Below are 19,387 nucleotides of genomic sequence, written 5' to 3' on the forward strand. Positions count from 1 at the left end.
GTTTGTTTCCAGAAGACGATCTTTTTACTGCTCCTTTATCTTCCACGTGGAAAATTCCACAAATTCCACCTTTGCTTTTGCACGTTACACCTGTTCCCCGAGCTTCAGCTGCATCTTTCTGGTTGGAAGTCGTCCCTGAGACCCTCTCTCCGTTCCAGGCCTCTGGCTCGGAGAAGAGGGTGGAGACTTGGGAATGTCCCCTTTCTGTTTGGCTGTGTGGTCTGTTTTCTGTCCCCAACAGGGGCTTGTTAACTTGCCACTTCCCTTTCCTTGTCTGCCCCCCCCCCAAAGTTGTGTCTTGGGTGAGCTTAGAGTTCAGTTAAGCCGGGGCTGATCCTTCCGGCACTGGGGGCTAGGCCCCAGGGACAGAGATGAGCCCTCATGCCCTGGAGGAGGGACATTCTAGTGTTCTCCCTCCCCGAGGAATGATGAAATTCAGAGTGCGTGGTCAGTGCAGCAACAGAGGTGGCGCAGGAAGTTGTGAAGACAGAATCAGGGCTAAGCAGTGCAAGGGATAATCAGGGGCTTGGGGGAGTTCTGGCGGGTTTCCTTGGAAGAAGCGGCAGGGTCCAAGCCAGGCCTCGAAGGATATGGAGGTGTTCAATCAAGCCAGGAAGAGGGAGTTGCATGAGCAGATCCCTGCACAGCTCTGCTCTTTATTGAGCGTCTTCCGTGTCGGAAGCTTTTATACCCATCTCTTTTATTCTGCCAACCGGCCGTGAGCGGTCTGGGTTCCTCTTTTCTCAGTGTGGAAACTGAAGCTCAGTTTCCATAGTGGCGAGCTCAGAGATGGTCCCCTGGGCTTTCCAGAAACATGAAGGGTCATTAGAAACCTCCAACTGGCAAAGACCAAATTGCTAGAGCATGTTTCTCAGCTGCAGCGCCATTGACATTTGGGGCTGGGTTATTTTTTGCTGTGGAAGCCACCCCACGCGTTACAGGGATAGCAAGCAGCATCCTTGGTCTCCGCCCACTAGAGGTCAATAATACCCCTCAAGTTGTGCCCACCAGATGTGGCTGTGGGTTTCTGGGGGCTCAAGAACCCCCGCTCTGGGGTGAAATCTGGTTATTGCCCCAGGCCTACCTTCGCCTCGGTGACTCTTTGGTGTTTGGTCCGCTCCCAGGGAACGGCAGCCAAGGGCAGGCGTGGGGTAGAGCGGCCAGCAACTGAATTCTGCCATCCGGTCAGTTCTTAATCTAGAGTCCTGATAAAAAGGAGACACGGTTGGGAAAGGACTGAGGGGGAGTTAGGCAGCGTGCCCCAAGAATGGACAGCAGAGGAGGACCAAGAGGTGGGCCAGGGCCATCTTCGCTCACTGGGACAGCAGATGCCGTTGTCTTTCTGTCTGTCTTACAACTGACCTGGATTTCTGCAGGAACCGTCCCTCATCTCAGAACGAACCACTGGTTTTCTTCCGAGATTAGAGGTATTAGATTCTCTTCCCGAGAGCTACTTTGGAGGTGGCCCCAGATCAGTGTGGCCCTTGGCCCCAGACGCCGGAACGTCCTCAAGCACAGACCGTCTAGCTTTTGCTCTTTGTGCGTCCTTCTCTGCTTGTTCCCCAGCCATGCCATAGCTGCTTTAACTCCACGGGAGGAAACAGCACGTTCTGGGGCCGCCCGACCCCTTCTGAACATTGCCCTCCCCCACCAGTCCCCATCCACCAGCCCTTTGTGTGCCCAGCATCCCTGACCAACTGTGCCAGGCAGCCCCTGCTCGGCCTCCCCGCAGAGCAAGACAGGCCCTTCTCTCTGCCCTCCTCCGGACGGACAGCATAGCAGAACAAAGGGCTCTGTCTGAGCACCACCGGGTCCCCGACGGGCCCTGTCACTCTACCTCTTTTCAGTTTGGCCCAGAAGGGGCCTCGGCGATTAGGCACGTCTCAGAGACACAGCCGATGAGTTTGGGTTCTACTCATTTCCTCGTCGAGACTCTCTGAGCCCGTGGCTGATGATAAATAAAGTAGTGATTCAAGGGTTCGGCCTGCGGGTTAGTCGGAGCAATGAATAAGCTGTCCAGGTCTGACTCATTCGTTTATACCCTAGCTCTGCCCTGCTGCAGCAGGGTTGCATGTGCGAGAGGGGACCCAGCTACAGGCATTTCATTTCTGTCTCTGCTGGGTGTACGAATCTCCCAGGGCCACTGTGACAAAGAACCACAGACCAGGCTGCTCGAGCAACAGAAATGCATTGTCTCACAGATCTGGAAGCCCGAAGCCCAAGATCAAGGTGTTGGCACGGTTGGTTTCTTCCTTCTGTGTCTGTGTCCTAATCTCCTCTTGTCAGGACAGGAGTCCTGTTGGATCAGGCCCACCCTAATAACTTCATTTTAACTTAACCATCTCTTTAAAGACTCTGTCTCCGACTCCAGTCGCATTCTGGAGCACTGGGGAGTAGGGCTTCAACATGAGGAATTGGGGTGCGGAGGTGGGTGGGACCCACTTCAGCCCGTAACACTGGGTAAGGGACAAATTTCGTCTTTATTTAGTGAAGCAATTTTGGACGAACAATCACACCGGTAGAGTTCATCTTGTTGAGTCTCACTCATTTAAAGAAGCGTTTTAAGGGAGGTGGCCAAGTTGGCCACATCAAGTTTGGAAGCATCCCATTAGGAATCTTCCAGATCTCGCACACGTCCTTACGTTTGGGGTGACAGTAGACAGACAAGGACCCGGCTCGGGAAGAGCGGATCTCGTGGGACTTTACCAGGGGTGTATTTAGAACCAGGCCTGGGAGACTGTGTGTGCCCACCTGGGGGCTGGCGAAGATTTGTGATCGGGGACGCACGGAGGTCTCTGGCCTCAGTGTTGGCTACGGTCACAGGAGGGGGATCTAAGAGCGACTCTGTTAATGAGCCAAAATGACTTTGGGACCAGCCGCTGCCATAGCTGATTTGACAAAAGTTTCCGGAAGATCTGAAAATCGTTCAGCAAAAAGGGTTAACGAGGCAGGTGCAGAGCTGGCTTTCAGGGTTACCGTGAGAGCAGAACGGCCCTCGCCTCTTTCCCCCGAGTGCACATGTCAGGAGTCATGCCCGCGGAGAGGCGCCCAGCACCCGGCGAGCTTGTGACCCGGTCAGGGCTTGTTGGCGGAGGAAGAGGGACACACGAGAGCTCCCCCAGCAAGCCCTGGCAAAGGTCGTCTCCCTCGGAGGCCGATGCCACCGCATCTTTGCAAGTGTAGTCAGAGCAGTGCGTCAGCGGCAGGCCCGCTGGGGCTTTGCCCCGGTCCTCCTGCTCGTCTCTCTGAGCATCTCCATCCCGTCCTAGGATGGGTGGAACAGAGGGAGTGGAGGGGTGACATTTGAGATGTCGCTTCTCAGGTTTCTGGGATGCACCCGGGGCTTTCATTTCCTGGCGAGCAGGGTCTCCGGCCACTGCTTGGGAAGATCCCTGGGATCCTCACCTATGCGTGGAGATGCTATTTATCAGGAGCTAGTGGGAGAACAGGTGGCACAAAAAAAGTGCAAGAGGCGAGCCCAGCCCGTAAGCCCTTGGGAAGCCCGTGTCTCCCCTAGGTGGTCCCCGAGGAGTCTGCCTGCTGGCTTAGCAGAGAGCCAAGATGAAGGCACGGAAGCTAAGGGATGGGGTGTCGGGTAGAGAAAGGAGCCTGAACTGGCTGGGGCAGGTGTCCGTAGGTCCCCGCAGCTGGCGTGGTCCCCCGACAAGGCCGGCTCGCTCTTGCTCCCTCGTTCTGAATATTGTGCAGTAGGTGAACTTGGGCTTGGAATCTTGCTGATGTCTGCTGTGCCTGGGAGGCCCTGGGGACGCCCCAAAGTGTGTGAACTTTGCTCTTATTTAAAGCACGGTTTCTCAGCCTCGGTATTGGGGACACCTGAGCTGGGTCCTTCTCTGCGGTGGGGACTGTCCCGTGCGTGTTGAACAGCATCCCTGGTCTGTCCACCCACTGGATGCGGAGCAACCCTCCCACCCCCCGAGTCGTGATAAGCTAAAATGTTTCCACATATTGCCAGGTGTCCCCTCAGAGAAAAGTCAACCCCAGAATGAGAACCATTGGTTGAGGGGTTCTGTGGAGTCTAGGAGACTTCGCGTCCTGTCATTATGTTACTGGGGGCGCCTGGGTGGCTCAGTCAGTTAAGCATCTACTCTTGATTTCGCCTCAGGTCGTGATCTCACGGTTCGCGAGTTTGAGGCCCACATCTTGGGATTTGTCTCCCTCTCTCTCTGCCCCTCCCTGGCTCACTCTCCATCTCTCTCTCTCTCTCAAAAAAAAAATTAACACATTAATTAACTTCAGTTAATTAATAGAGGTCCTAGGATGCTGCGTTCATGTAAATGCACCAAGTGGGGAGGGAGAGAGGAGGTATCTCACAGACGCCAGGAGGGAATCTGGCCCCGTTGTTGCCATGGTCACGGGAGGGGGATCTAAAAATGACTCTGTTGCTGAACCAAAATGACTTTGGGACCAGCCCGTTGCCATAGATAATTGGACAAAAAAAGTTTCTGGAAGATCTGAAAATCATTCAGCAAAAAGCGATCCTTAGGAGGGATCACCCTGGCTTGTACCATCTAAGTCCCCAGGAATTTATTCTGGTGTGTCTATGAGTTAGGGACGTAAATCGATATTTTTTTCCAACTGATGAACACAGTGTTTCTTGACCTCAGCACTGCTGACATGTAGGGCCGCGTCACTCTCGGTGGTGGGGACTGTTCTGTGCCTTGTAGGGTACCGGGCAGCATCCCTGGTCTCTACCCCCCTGGATGCCAGTTCCCCCTTCCCCGGGTGGGAACAATCACAAAGGTATGTCTCCTGTCATTGCCAGATGTCCCCCGGGGCCACCGTTGGCCTGGGAGAGAGGAGGGTCTGAAAGAATGCTGAGCTCCAGGGCAAGAAGAGGTGGCTGAGACACTGTGTGTCAAACCTGTGACTGGCCCACAGGGACACCTTTGCCCCTGCCCTGTGGTGATGCGTAGATAGGCTGGGAGGGGAGCCAGGTGGGGGCTGTCACCAAAGATACTGACAAGGCAAAAGCCTGGGCTGTGGGCTGCCTGGGACATCTCACTGGGTCCAGAAGTGTAACCAGGATCATCACGGCAGAAACTGGGCCAGGGGATGGACTTTGTGACCAGGAGGAGCCCTTGCCCAGACGAAGGCCACGAGGCCCTGGGTCACAGGTGGAGGAGAGGAGGCGACTCTGGAGGCTGCCCGCCCTGCGGCCACGCACAGGGAGGGGCCAGTGTGGTTGGTGATCAGTAACGAAGCCAGTTGCACGGGAACAGAAAACAGGGATGGGGCTCGAGGGTCTTGTTGGCAGGACAGAGGATCCGTGGTCTCTGTCTCGGGTGGGAATGTTCTGAAGCGGATGGGGTGGTGATGGCAGGCGTCTGACCATAGTACAGACTGCTGTCCCAGGCGCTCCCAAGGCGTGAGCCGCGTGATCTGTGGATTCTACGCCAGTAAGTCGTGTTCAAAGGAAGAGTTTTATCAGAACAAAATGCCATTTTGAAGCGAAAACCAGTGGGCCGCCGGAAGGATCGAGTCGAAGTGGGTGTGTCGTTGAAGAAACCACAGCCACGCGGGGCTCCTGGTGGCAGGCGATGTGGATTTTGAGGGGACAACAACAGCTCGTCTGAGTCTTTGGAGAGGTTAAGTGAGGAGCTGCTTTGTTCCAGGTTCCCGGAGGCTAATGGCTCTGTGGGCCACCAGTGGGGCAGGACTTGCTCCCCAGGCAGAGTGTCCCCACTGCGACAGGGGGTTCCACAGGGACTTGGCCCCAAGGCGGGGGATTCCCACGGGCCCAGGTGGCTGACCCGTACGGGGCACTTAGGCCGAGGAGTGGGCCCGCTCTGTCCCTTGTGAGGGGCTGGCACAGAAGCCCCTCGAGCCCCGCCTGAGGTCCGTGAGGATCCAGACTGCCTTTAAGAGCAGAGTGGGGCAGGGTGCGGCCCCTCCTTTTCCAGGGGCCTCTCAGCCAAGGTCTCAAGCAGGGCTTTTGTGTGTTTCTGCCTGGGCATGGCGGCAGGGGGACTGTGTGATTTGGAGAGGGACCCCCAAAGGGGTCTCTTCGGCCCATCTCAACCTTCTTCCCTGGGAGCCTTCCGAGTCTCCATTTAGGGAGCCCACTGGTCACCAGGGAAGGATCTGAAGCGCGGGTCCCCACAGGACCTTGAAAGCCTGTCTTACTTCCCCCTGTAACCGGAACTGTCCTGTGTCAGGCTATGGCCCGACCACAGCCACCAGCAATCCCCTCCCTCCTAGCCCCAGACACCTGCTGGAGCTGTGGACCAACAACTCCCCCCACCCCCGCCGCCCCCATCCCACAGTCCACCTGCCACGTACAGCCTAGCTGACCCCTTCCAGATGTCACTCTTGTCCTGGTTCTCACTGCTTCCAACCAGCCAGGCTCCCCATCAGACTTGCATGAAAATTGAAACTCCATCCGTCCCGTCCCACGTTCGCAAGGCCCTGCGGGATCTGACCTTCCTGACCTCGGCCCTTCCCCCTCCAGCCTCAGCCCTGCTGACCACACTGGTCTCCTTGTTCTGAGACCAGCCCCAGCTGCCCCTGCCCTTGGCGCTCACCGCCCTCGCCTAGGCGGCCCTCCCCAGGACCTCAGTCCGTGTGCCCCCTCCCACTGCACAGGCATCAGCAACCATCTCCGATGAGTGCTTCTCTGCCTCCTGGTTCATCCAGGATGACCACCCTGCCCTGGTCAGTTTCTGTCCCCGTGGCCTCACTGCTGACGTCCGGGGGCCGGATCATTCTTCACGGTGGGGGCCATCCTGTACACGGTAGGATGTTGAGCGGCATCCCTGGCCTCCATCCACCACATGCCCTGGTACCTCCCCCCTCCCCCAGTGGTGGCGACCAAAACGTCTCCAGCCTCCAATCGGAGACGCATGTGTCCGCTGGGGCAGCACAGCATTGCCCTTGGGTGAGAACCACTGGTGTAATACCACGCGGGATTTTTCCTTTCCCGAGAGCTGTCCCTGTTGGAAATGCCTCTTTGCTCATAGGTTGGTTTGTCATCAGCCTCCCTAAAGGCCAGAGCCCTTTGGCCTCCTTCACCTCTGCATATCCACGTCCGGAGAAACACTTGTTGACGAGCGGGGACATTGGAAAAAGACAGCCTGTTCTTTTTCAGAGGGGGTGGGAGAGGTAGTCACAGACCCCAGGGAGACCAAACAGCCTGTGTCAGCCCCGAGGGCAGCTGAACCAATAGAATAGAACATGCTGCCCCAGCATATGCCTGAGGGAGGGGCTCTCTCCAGGGCTCAGACCGGTTGGTCCAGACTGGAAAGTTGGAGCACAAGACTTAGGGAAGAAAGGGACAGTTGTGAGAGAGCATTTGGGATGGGCTTCTGGGGGGGGGGGGGGTGCCGGGGAGGGGGTATTCAGAGCGGACGGAAGAAAGGCAGTGGTCCTTCTAGATCAGCGCCTTGCTCGGAGCGTCTGGTATCTTCTGCCCTGGGCACCTGGATTCGTGTTCTGGGGCTGCCGTAAACTGTGGTCTGAGGTACCACAAACCCAGTGGCTTAAAGAATAGAAATGTATTCTCTTGGGCTGCCTGGGTGGCTCAGTCAGTTAAACGTCTGACTTCGGCTCAGGTCATGATCTCACAGTTCGAGGGTTCAAGCCCCGTGTTGAGCTCTGTGCTGACAGCTCAGAGCCTGGAGCCTACTTCAGCTTCTGTGTCTCCCTCTCTCTCTGCCTCTCCCCCACTTGTGCTCTGTCTCTCAAAAATGAATAAACATTAAAAAAAAATTAATGGGGTGCGTGGGTGGCCCAGTCAGTTAAGCGTCCTACTTCGGCTCAGATCATGATCTCACATTCGTGGGTTCGAGCCCTTCGTTGGGCTCTGTGCTGACAGCTCAGAGCCTGCAGCCTGCTTCAGATTCTGAGCCACTCTCTCTGTCCTTCCCCTGCTTAGTCTCTGTCTCTGTCTCTCTCTCAAAAATAAATAAACATTAAAAAAAAATTGAGGAATTTATTCTCTTGAAGTTCTGGAGTCCAGAAGTCCAGAATCCAGACATCAGTGGGGACCTGCTTCCTCCAAAGGATCCAGAGGCCAGGGGGACAGGGGGATCCTTCCCTGCCTCTTCCAGCTTCTGGGAGCTTCCTGGCGTTCCTCGGCTTGTGGCCACATCACGCCTACGTAAACCTTAAGCCATCCTCCAGCTCCAAGCCGCCGCACCTGAGAAATATGCTCAGTTTGTGCCTGTTTTTCAGCGTGTCCATCTTGAAGATAATTTCACGTGATCATCTCTTCTTAAAAAGCCTCCACAGGCTCCAGGAAGCGAGCATTGGAAAATGGAGGCGCCCAGAGTTGTTAAGTGGCGTTTCCTAAATGATCCTGCTGTAATGCTGGCCTTCTCCTTTTAGCTGGAGAGTGATTTCATCTGATAAACATGTGGCTGAAAATTATGGCCTTATATAAACGAAGCAGCTACACTACACTTTCTGGAGGCCCTGTCCGCCTTATTTTCCAGTAAATTCCGAATTATTCGCCAAGCTGATAGGCAGAACCTTGCATTTTTGAGCATGGGGCCTTGGCCGGGCCTTGAGAGCAGCTCATTCACGTTTGTCCCACTCCCCCGGCCCCCAATCAGGGCCTGAGTTTTGGTTGTGTGCCCTCCCCCCCCGCCACTTTGCCTGCACCTCCTTCCTCCAAGAACATAAGAGAAAGGCCCTGAATTGAGGTCCACGTCTTTTCACAGTGCAGAAAGGGTGTTTGCAAAGCCCTTTAATTTTCCATGGCTCGGATTTTTCAGCAGGAATCTCTCTTAACTGTGGTAAAGTGCACATAACATGAGGATTCGCGTTAGCTGCATCGAGTGGACATGTTGTGCAACCCCCACCTCTGTCTAGTTGTGGACCATTTCCGTCTCCCCCGGAAGGAAGCATCCCTCCCTTGGCCCCTGGCACCTGCCGCTCTGCCTTCTGCTGTCTCTGTGGGTTTGCCTGTTCTGGACATTTCACGTAGATGGAATCTCACAACGTGTGGCCTTTTGTGTCTGGCTTCTTTCACTGAGCACGACGTTCTTAAGGCCCACCCACGTTGTAGTGCATGCCAGTGCTTGTTCCTGTTTCTGGCTGAGTAATATTCCACTGGGTGAATAGACCACATTTTATTTCTCCACTCATGCTTCGACGGGCATTTTGCTTCCACCATTTGGCTCTTCCAGGGGCCAGGTTTCTCACCTGGCAGCTCGATTTCCGTCCGGTGATGAGGGCACATCTCTCCCGTGAAGGCCCGGGTAGACAGATCAAATCAGTGCGGAGAGATGGGTCTCACTTCCCCCTTCTCACACTTGTGAGTGCTTCAGTGAGCGTCACCTGGAGGGTAGAACGGTGTCACGGTTCAGAGTAAGGGTGAACACGCAAGTTTTCGGGACCTGCTGCCCCCAGCATGGCTGCAGCCTGCGGTCGCCGGTTGGCTGAGCCGTCCCCCCTCCCTCAGCCCCAGACGTACTTCCTTTTGTTCTGGGCACAGGCTGGAGATTCTTGGGGCACAGGTTTCATATCCACTTGTGACCAGGACCTTCAAGCCACAGTGTGACCAACTTCCAGATCTCAGGCTCCATTAAGACTCAATGAGGAAGGTGCGATCAGAAGCCAGAGAAAATGGCCTACCCCCTCCAAGAGGGATGTCATCATTTAAGAATGTCCCTTGGAGCTGTGTTCATCAAAACAACATGGCACCTCACAGGCATTGACAGCCCGGAAGCAGACCCACGCATGTCAAACAATTCATATACTGTATTTAACAAACTAAAGAGACTCCCTGGTCAAGGGAGAGGATTCTTTAAGGAAAGAGATCATCTGGATCCCCATTTCACCTCCCACACTATTCTGGGTTGACTGGTGTCCCCCACAAATTCATATCCACCCGGGACCTCTCAGAACGTGACCTTGATGGGAAATAAGGTCTTGGCAGATATAATAAGTTAAAGGTTTCAGGACGAACTCATCTTGAATCCGGTAACCGTCATCTCTAGAAGAAGAGGAGAGGACGCAGAGACAGGAAAGTAGCACGTGATGATGGATGAGGAGATCAGAGTGACGCACATACAAGCCAAGGAACGCTAAGAGTTGGCAGAAGCTGCCAGAAGCTGGGGGGGGGGGGGGGGGGGGAGCATGGGAAGGATTCTCCCTCAGAGCTTCCAGAAGGAGCCAGCCCTGCCTGCCAACACCTTGATTTTGGACTCGTCCAGAAACGTGAGACAATGAATTCCTGTTGTTTTAAACCATCTCGTCTGTAGTACTTTATCACAGCGGCCCTAGGAAAACTCCCAGACCCCCCAAAGAATTTCCAGATGGGTGAGAGTTTCAACGTAAAGAATAAGTCCAGGGAAGGAGAGGGGTATAGACAAAAAGTACAATTCCATGTTAATCAGACCTGGGAGAGGACGAGGCAACAGACATGAAAGAAATGACCCACAGATCCACTGCCTGGAAAATACAACATTTGTATCCCCAAAACACCGGAAGTGGAAGCCAAGTGCCCTTGACCCTGACACACCATCAATACCCTTCCTATACAAAGAGCTGTTCCACAGCAATGAGCAGGAGGAAAAACAAAAAAAAAACAACAACAAGCAAAATGGACAAAGGACGTGAGCAACTTAACAGAAACAGAAAAATAGTTGCTCACGACACAAAATTTTTTTTGAAGCCCTGCCTGACAGCCGAAGGAATGTCAATGACAAGATGCTCTTTTGTGCCCACTGATGCCTGTGGGTTGAGAAAAATATTAACACTTGGTGCCAGCGAGGAAGCTGTGAGGCAAGCACCCTCGTATTACCCCATACCCATACTCTCGCCTGGGTGAGGCTCTCGGGAAGTCGCTGGGGCAGAATGGATCGGATCGGGGGCCGTCGAAGCGAGAGCGCAGAGCGAATCCGACCAGCGCGGTGTTGTAGGGGAAATGATACAGCACACGGAGGAACAAGGGAACTCTTGGTCTGTGCTTCCGTTGTTGGGGACACAGTGTACCCTGAGATTTTGCCCTGAGAGCAGAGCCGTCCTAGAGCCGGTGGAGGGGCTCAAGGAGCCTTCTGACCTGAGGGGACAAGGACAGCCCCCCGGGGTGGGGCGAGCCCCTCATCTGAGGTACAGATGAGGGAAAGAGGGGGCAGGGTGCCTGGGAGCGGGTTGGTGGCTGGCCCTCCAGGCCTGTGGTGAAGGCGGGGCTGGTGTCTCGCAGGGAAACAGCCCAGGCCAGGAGAACTAGGCTTTCTGCTGGGGTCAGGGGCTTTGGGCAGTGTGTCCCTGATTGGCCTGGAGAAGCCCTGCAAGGTTCTGGTTGGGTGGGCAGTGGCTGGAGTGTTTCCAGAAACCAACAAGTGGCCATGTTGAATCAGGCCCGATGACCAGGGGCTCTGAGGGCTGGCCGTGGGGTGCCTTCGAGGGACTCTGTGCTGGGACACGCACACCTAGACCAGTGCTGCCAGGGGGTCCCTCCTGATTGGCTGGTGAGAAGAGGACAGTTCTGGGGACACGGTGACAGCAGTCAGGATGTGGTCAGGGAGGATGTGGGGTGGTGGGGGGGGGGAGTAGGGAACAAGCCTTCTGGGTTTTGGGGCCCAGGAGAGGTGGCTGTGGTGGGCTGGGGGTGGAGTGTGGCCCCTAGGAGCATGCAGCAGAGTGGACGGGCCCCAGGGGGTAGAGCCTGGGCGGGGGGTCCCCTGCACAAGAGCAGGTGCAGGTGATGCCTCCATCCCCGGGGGCTGCAGAGCAAGCGAGCAGAACCAGGAGAAGCCAGTGGCCAGCCGATGTGACCGGTGGGAGCTCGGTGGCATCTTTGGGGAGAGGCACCGCGATTTTTACAGTGGGGGGCAGGGGGGGGATGGTGGCTTGAGGGACAGGTGGGAGTAGGCAGGGCCAGCTCCAAGTCACGTGGAAGTGAGGAGGCAACCAGGCTTTTCCCTAAGCTGGAAAAGGGTTTATTAGTGTCTTTGGTTTTCAGGCACATGAGCCATTTCAATGGGAGGGTCCTGCCCCAGATGACCAGGGAAGGGGCAGCGGGGGAAGGAGAGCGCAGGCTCCTTGGGGAAAAGGGCCAGGTGAGGCCAGGCTGGACAGGGAGGGCCCCAAGACAGGTCCAAGGCAGAGGAGTTTCCCAGGACGTGGATGTGGTGGGCCTGCGTGGGGCAGGTGGGCCCTGTGGGGACTCCTGCAAGGGGCCCCAGATGCTATCTGTCCCGCGCTCCCCTACTCTTTGGTTACCCCTCCCCTCCTTGCAGCCCTGGTGGTCAGCAGCTACCCTGAGCGAGTCTTATCTCCTTCCTCCTGGCCTGGAGGGGTGGAGCACACATCAGCTGGTCCTGTGACTGCCCGCATGGCCCCCAGTCTCTGAGCATGCGGTTGTCTTCTGCTCCCCACACCAAGGGGCCCAGGCCTACAAACATCCCCTGTGGGGCTGTGACGGCACCTGATGATTGACTGGCTCTGGAGGACAGGGGGTGGCACTGAGGGCAGCCGGCCACGCGGCCCTTAGCCCATTCTGGCTTTGACCAGACCCTCTCCAGGGCAGGGCAGGGAGGCTTCGTGAGCAAGAGCAAGGTGACATCGGCGGGCTCTGATGCCTCCTCACCTAGGTCAGTGTCTGCTGGGAGGAGAAAGCAGGTGCATCCGTGTGACCTTCCCACCACCCACATCCCTGCACTTGGACGTGAGACAGTCCAGAGCCCCGAGTCTGTGAGCCGGACCCCCCCCCCCAAAGTTGTGGCGCACATCAGCTGTGTCTGCACAAGTGCCAGAAGGGGCCAGCTGTGTCTGAAGCCCTGGCTCTGTGAGTGTGTGTGTGTGTGTGTGTGTGTGTGTGTGTGTGTGTAGGAGTGTTCATATGAAACTGCACGCGGGTGTGTCCGTGCTTGTGCATGTGCTTTGGTGTGTGTGTGCACGCGTGTGGGTGTGTCTGTATGGGAGAGTGTGCCTGCCCACGTGTGTCCGTGTCTGCGCGTGTTGTGTGCTCATGAGCACGTGTGTGCGTTTGCGTGGCTGCGATTAAGGTGCACATCCGCGACCTGGAAGCTGGTACACTCTCCACCTTCCGCAGCGGGCATGGTGCTACCTGTAAATGTCCTGCAGTCGGGGGACAGCCAGGAGGGCAGCTGGCATTCTGAACACAAGGGGTTCCCTACCCCTTGTCCACTGTGACATCCGAGGAACTCCGTGACGGGGCTCACGGGTTGGACGTTTTGGAAAGAAAGCAAGAAGTTTTGAAAAGATGCTTTCCTGGGGGACTGGGTTCCTTTGTAATGCACGTAATTTTTAGAGCGTTATTGGAGCCCCTGGGTGGCTCTTGGTTAAGCGCCCAACTCAGTCTTGGCTCAGGCCATGATCTCACAGTTTGTGAGTTCAAGCCCCGAGTCGGGCTCCAACCTGACACTGTGGAGCCTGTTTGGGATTCTCTCTCCCTGTGCCCCTCCCCCACTCTCTCTCCAAATAAGTAAATAATATATATATTTTTTTAATTTTTTTAATGTTTATTTTTGAGAGAAAGAGAGAGAGACAGAGCATGAGCTAGGGAGGGGCAAAGGGGAAGAGAGAGACAGAATCTGAAGCAGGCTGCAGGCTCTGAGCTGTCAGCACAGAGCCCGATGCAGGGCTCGAACCCACGAACTGTGAGATCATGACCTGGGCCGAAGTCAGACACCTAACCGACTGAGCCAGCCAGGGGCCGCAACAATATATATATTTTAAAAAGAGCTTTATTAACTGCAGCCGATATACTGTAAACTACACTTCTGTAAAGCGTGCAGTTTGGGGAGTTGTGGCACATGTAAACACTCATGAGCCCACCACCACAACCAAGATAGTAAACACATTCATCACCCCAAAAGTCTCCCTGGGCTCCTTTGTCGTCCCAACCTGCACCCTCCCCCCCAAGCAGCCACTGATCCACTTTCTGTCTCTATAGTCTGCGTTTTCTAGAATTATATATATGTGGAATCATACTGTATACACTCTTTTTACAACTGTATTGAATTTGCAGGTGCCTGACTGGCTCAGTCAGAAGAATGTACGACTCTTGATCTCGGGGTTGTGAGTTTGAGCCCCACATTGGCTGTAGAGATTAAAGATAAATAACCTTAAAAAAAAAAAAAAAAAAACCTTTACAGAGGTGAAATTCACATAACGTAGAATTCACCATTTTGAAGTGTACCATTCAGTGGTGGTTAATATATCGTCAGTGTCGGGCAACTTTCACCTCTCTCTGGCTGCCGAACAATTTCATTCCCTAAAAGGAAACCCCCTCCCCTTTAGCAGTCACTTCCTCTTCCCTCCACCTGTCTGCCTCCGGCCTCTGGCAACCACCGATCTGCTTCCTGCCTCGATGGATTTGCTGCTCTGGATGTTTCATTTCAATGGGCTCATACAAAAAAAAATAAAATAAAAATAAAAATAATAAATGGGATCATACACTGTGCGGCCTTTCGTGTCTGGCTTCTTTCAACAGTGTTTTCAAGGCTCATCCATATGGTGGCATGTATCAGGGCTTCGTTCCTTTTTATGGCTGAGTAGTATTCCCCTGTGTGGATGGACCACATTCTGTTCACTCATCAGCTGTTGGACCCTTGGGTCGTTTCCACCTTTCGGCTCTTGTGAATCGTGCTGCTGTGAACATGCGTGTACGAGCATTTCTTTGAACACCTACTTTTCAGTTCTTTCAGGTCTGTACCTAGGAGCGGAACTGTTAGGTCTGTGCGTATTTTTTTTTGGTTGTCTTCTTTCTTTCTCTCAGCACACAGATCCTGAGATTGTTCCGTGTTGTTCCATGCTGTTCTGAGGATTAGGGGTTGGTCCCGCCTCGTGGCCGAGTAGCGTTGCGTTGTGCGGCTGGTTTGTTCGTCCATTCGCTGGTCGATAAACTTTCGGGTTGTTTCCAGTTTGGAGCTCTTAGAAAAGATGCCACAAAGCACATTCGTGTCCAATCCCTCTGGGGGAATCTGCTTCATTTCTCTTGAGTGACTGCTAGGGGGGGAACTGCTGGGTCACATGCTACTTGTAGAACTAACTTCTAAAAAAATTGCCAAGTGAGGTCCCAACTAGATGGGCCACGTAATCTAATACAGTCTCTGCAGTATACTGTGGCTGTTTGAAGACCCTTAGCAATGTTGGTATCTATTTATCTGCTAACCCTGCATAAATGCATCAATCCCAGGGAGTTGCTCAGAGTTACGCATAAAGATGTGTGTCCAGGAAATCAGAAACCAGCTGCCCGTTGGTAACAGAAGGATCCCACGCTTCACAATTTCTCTATGTGCAGCAACATCATTAAACATCATGTTGCAGGCGCCTGGGTGGCTCAGTTGGTTGAGCATCTGACCCTTGATTTCGGCTCAGGTCATGATCCCAGGGTCTTGGGATCAAACCCTGTGGCAGGCTCTGCGGTGAGCATAGGGCCTGCTTAAGGTTCTCTCTCTCTCTCTCTCTCTCTCTCTCTCTCTCTCTCTGTCCTTCCCCTGCTCGCTCGCTCTCTCTCAAATTTAAAAAAAGAAAAATCATGTTTCAAGGTGTATTTTATGACACGGAGAAACGTTCACAGGTACCTACATACCGCATAAAGAACAATCCAGGTGTTGTTAGCATACGTGTGACATTTGTTAAACTGGGAGAAAATTTCACCAAAATTACTTAATTTTGGAGAAAGTTTGAAAAAATAAATATTCCCGCCTCCCCCCACCCCGGACCTTCCTACAGCTGGCCACGTGAACTATTGTAACAGCTTCGTAATGTATAATTTTGTTTAGCCTCTCCTTCCCCTGCCCTGCCCACATGCTGCAGGACTTGGTTTCCCAGAGTCCGAATCATCTCAGCCTCCAGCGGGCCCTCAAGCTCAGGGTGCTGAGTCATACTTCCTTCTAGGGTACAGGTCAGCAAACTTTTTCTTTTCTATTTTTTTGTTGTTGTTGTTGTTTTCAGTTACCTTTTTCTGTAAAGGACTGGAAAATAAGTATGTTTGGCTTTCCGGGCCTCAAGGTTACAGGCTTTCATAACTATTTAGTTTGATTGTTACAACAAAAGCCACCGTAGATGTGTAAACGAATGCACTACATTCCAATGAAACTTTATTTCCAAAAACAAGGGGCGGGCCTTCCATACTCTTCTCCCTCTTTTTGCCTTCCTATCGAACGAACTCCTCTTCATCCTTCAGAACCCCTCTTAGATGTTGCCACTCCGCTAAAGCCTTCTCTGGCTCTCGAGGATAGTAACTTCTTGCTGGCGTGGCTGATGCACTCACATTTGTTTGCCTACCAGCTGCTCCCGCTGGGCTTTGAACCAAGGTCTGGTTCATCTTTGTATCCTCAGCTACGCTTACGTGGCACACACCGAGCCCACACATGACCCATGCTGCGTGCGTGCCTCTCGCTCCAAGACACAAAATGAACTGTTGCCAGCGTTGGCTGCATGGTCTCTTTTTCCTGCGATGTCTGAAGAAGCAAATGAGGTTTCGTTTTGTTTTTTAAATAAACTTTTTCTATTGGAGTTATTTTAGATCTACGGAAAAGTTGCAGAGACAGTACAAGAGCCCCCTATGCCCCTCCCCCAGCCTCCCCAAATGTAAATATCTTACATTATCGGGGCGTGTTTATACAACTAAGAAATGGACGTTGGTACATGGCTTTTAACCAACCTCCTGATGTTATGTGGATGTCACCAGTCCTTCCATTCATGTCCTCTGTCTGGTTGAGGACCCCGTCCGGGGAACCCACTGCACGTGGTTGCCACATGTCCCCAGTCTCCTCCTGTCTGGATGGTTCCTCCGTCTTTCTGTGTTGCTTAAGACCTCGGTGGTCTTGGGGAAGGCTGGCCAGGGGGCCTGTAGGATGCCCCTGATCTGCCTAGGTGTGTCTGATGGTACTGTCATGATTAGAGTGAGGTTGTGGGTTCTAGAAGCAAATGCAGTCTGAGCAGTTCTCTCAAATGAGTTTTGGGGGGCTCTCGCCGCCTTAGTCCTCCTCTGTGGGGTTTCGGAATCTCTAGGTTTGGGGGCAGGTTCAGTCTTGCTCAACCCAACGTGCCTCTTGCTGCCCCTCGTGTGTTGGGGGGACATAACCAAGGCCCACAGGGGAACTTGGGGATCTTCTGGGGGAGGTTCTATCAGAGAGGAGAGGCCAGGAAGGATGTGGGCCGGGAAGGGCTTAACTGAGAGACAGTTATGGCCATTGGACTTGAGGGTCTAAGATGCTGACTTGGGGTGGGGGGCAGGAACAGGGGCTGGGATGAAGCAAACTCTAGGGGAAGAGTTTGACCTTGGGGGACGGGGGGGGGGGCAGGAATCTGGTGATGTCACTCTGCAAGAGTCACAAACCTTGGATCGGGTCACATTTAAGGACAGACAGAGGCTCTTCTACCCTTCTTGCCTTTTTTTTTTCTTTGTTTTTGGAGAGACTGTGAGCAGGGGAGGGAGGGGCAGAGAGAGAGGGGGACAGAGGATCCAAAGCGGGCTCAGCGCTGACAGCTTCAGCGAGCCGGATGCGGGGCTGGAACTCCTGAACCCACGAGATCGTGACCTGAGTCAGAGTCGGACGGACGTTCCAACCGGCTGAGCCACCCAGGCGCCCCCTTCTTGCTTTTCGAGAGAGCCCTGTTAGGGGCAGGGAAGTCCATCCCGGCCGCGGGTCTGAGACTGTCGGCCGAGGGTTGGGGACCGTGTCCCCCCCCTCCACCACCACAACCACTCTGACCGTGCCACCCTCTCCCTTCCAGCTCCAGGACGCGCGCCCCGAGCCCGGGAGGCATGCTGAGGCCAGGCCAGCGGCAGGATGAGTGTGAACGAGGCAGGCAGCTCCGGCCGCGGGGGGCAGGCGGCCTACCACCTGCACATCTACCCGCAGCTGGCCACCAGCGAGAGCCAGGCCTCGTGCCGCGTGACCGCCACCAAGGACAGCACCACGTCCGACGTCATCCAGGATGCCATCGCCAGCCTCCAGCTGGATGGCACCAAGTGCTACGTGCTGGTGGAGGTGAAGGAGACCGGTGGGGAGGAGTGGGTGCTGGATGCCAACGACTCGCCCGTGCACCGCGTGCTGCTGTGGCCGCGGCGGGCCCAGGACGAGCACCCGCAGGAGGACGGCTACTACTTCCTGCTGCAGGAGCGCAACGCGGACGGCACCATCCAGTACGTGCACATGCAGCTGGTGTCCCAGGCCACGGCCACGCGGCGCCTGGTGGAGCGCGGCCTCCTGCCCCGGCCGCAGGCGGACTTTGACGACCTGTGCAACCTCCCCGAGCTGACCGAGGAGAACCTCCTGAAGAACCTCAGGCACCGCTTCCTACAGCAGAAGATCTACACGTACGCGGGGAGCATCCTGGTGGCCGTCAATCCCTTCAAGTTCCTCCCCATCTACAACCCCAAGTACGTGAAGATGTACGAGAACCAGCAGCTGGGCAAGCTGGAGCCGCACGTGTTCGCGCTGGCCGACGTGGCCTACTACGCCATGCTCCGGAAGCACGTCAATCAGTGCATCGTGATCTCGGGCGAGAGCGGCTCGGGCAAGACGCAGAGCACCAACTTCCTGATCCACTGCCTCACCGCGCTCAGCCAGAAGGGCTACGCCAGCGGCGTCGAGAGGACCATCCTGGGCGCCGGCCCCGTGCTGGAGGTGAGGTGTCGCTCTTGCTAACGCGTGGGTGTTACTCTCGTCCAGCTGCGCCGGGACCACTGCCGTGGAGAAGACCGTTTCTTACACTCCGGGTGTCCTGGAAATGGGGCGGGGTGGGGGGCGGGGGGGCTCGGCCGGCCACGCGGGGCCACGCCGGGAAGCACCGGGGCTGGAGCGAGGAGAAACCATGGGCACGGTCTCTGTTGTGGTTTTCACGGGAAGCAACGGGGGAGCCGGGGTGGGCAGGCTTAGAATTAGCCAGGCTGGAGAATTCCGGGGGCTCCGGGAGGTAGGGGCTGCGCTGCTTGCCTGGTACTCGGCCCCCGGGGTGATCAGGGCGGGGGAAGGTGGCCCTGGTAACAGAAGTGGTGGCGGCATGGGCCCTGGCATGGTTGGCTTGCCTAGGCGAGGCACACTCACGGGTGAGTCCTTTGCTCTCAAGAATTAGCTAGCCTAGGGGAGGGGCAGTGCCTTCAGGGCCGGCCAGGCCTCCTGATATCAAAGCATCAGCTTGTAGGGAATAAAGGGCCTGATTAATACACTGTTAATCTCTACCGGGCGGGCGGTGATCTATACTCCAGTTCCAGAAAGAAAAGGACGGGCGTGTCCAAACTGAACAGTTCGTGACAGGGTGTTTTCGGCAATGGAGCCTGTGTTCGGAAGGAAACCGGCAAGGCAGGGTGCGGGCCTGGGGGGCTAGGGGACAGTGAGGCCAAGAGAGGGGGCCTCCTGGCATCACCATAAAGGCGGTGGGTGAGGAAGCCCCCTCCACCCTCCATCCGACGTCTCCATTGGCCAGACCCCACAGAAGC

General features: G+C 55.1%; 1 protein-coding gene across 7 annotated transcripts in view; it reads left to right on the forward strand.

Annotated features, from left to right (window-relative positions):
* MYO9B (myosin IXB) overlaps positions 1-19,387 on the forward strand; it is a 90,737-nt gene that overhangs the window by 2,033 nt on the left and 69,317 nt on the right. For 6 of the 7 annotated variants that reach the window (XM_023246941.2, XM_023246950.2, XM_023246959.2 and 3 more), the window contains exon 2: positions 17,680-18,575. In XM_023246941.2, the coding sequence (XP_023102709.2) occupies positions 17,736-18,575 (840 nt within the window). In that variant the 5' untranslated portion in view covers positions 17,680-17,735. Of the gene's footprint in view, positions 1-10,666; positions 11,074-17,679; positions 18,576-19,387 lie in introns of those variants that run through there. The other variant, XM_006928569.4, reaches the window with a different exon arrangement.

The sequence above is a fragment of the Felis catus genome, chromosome A2 (assembly GCF_018350175.1).
Source record: "Felis catus isolate Fca126 chromosome A2, F.catus_Fca126_mat1.0, whole genome shotgun sequence".
Taxonomy (NCBI): domain Eukaryota; kingdom Metazoa; phylum Chordata; class Mammalia; order Carnivora; family Felidae; genus Felis; species Felis catus.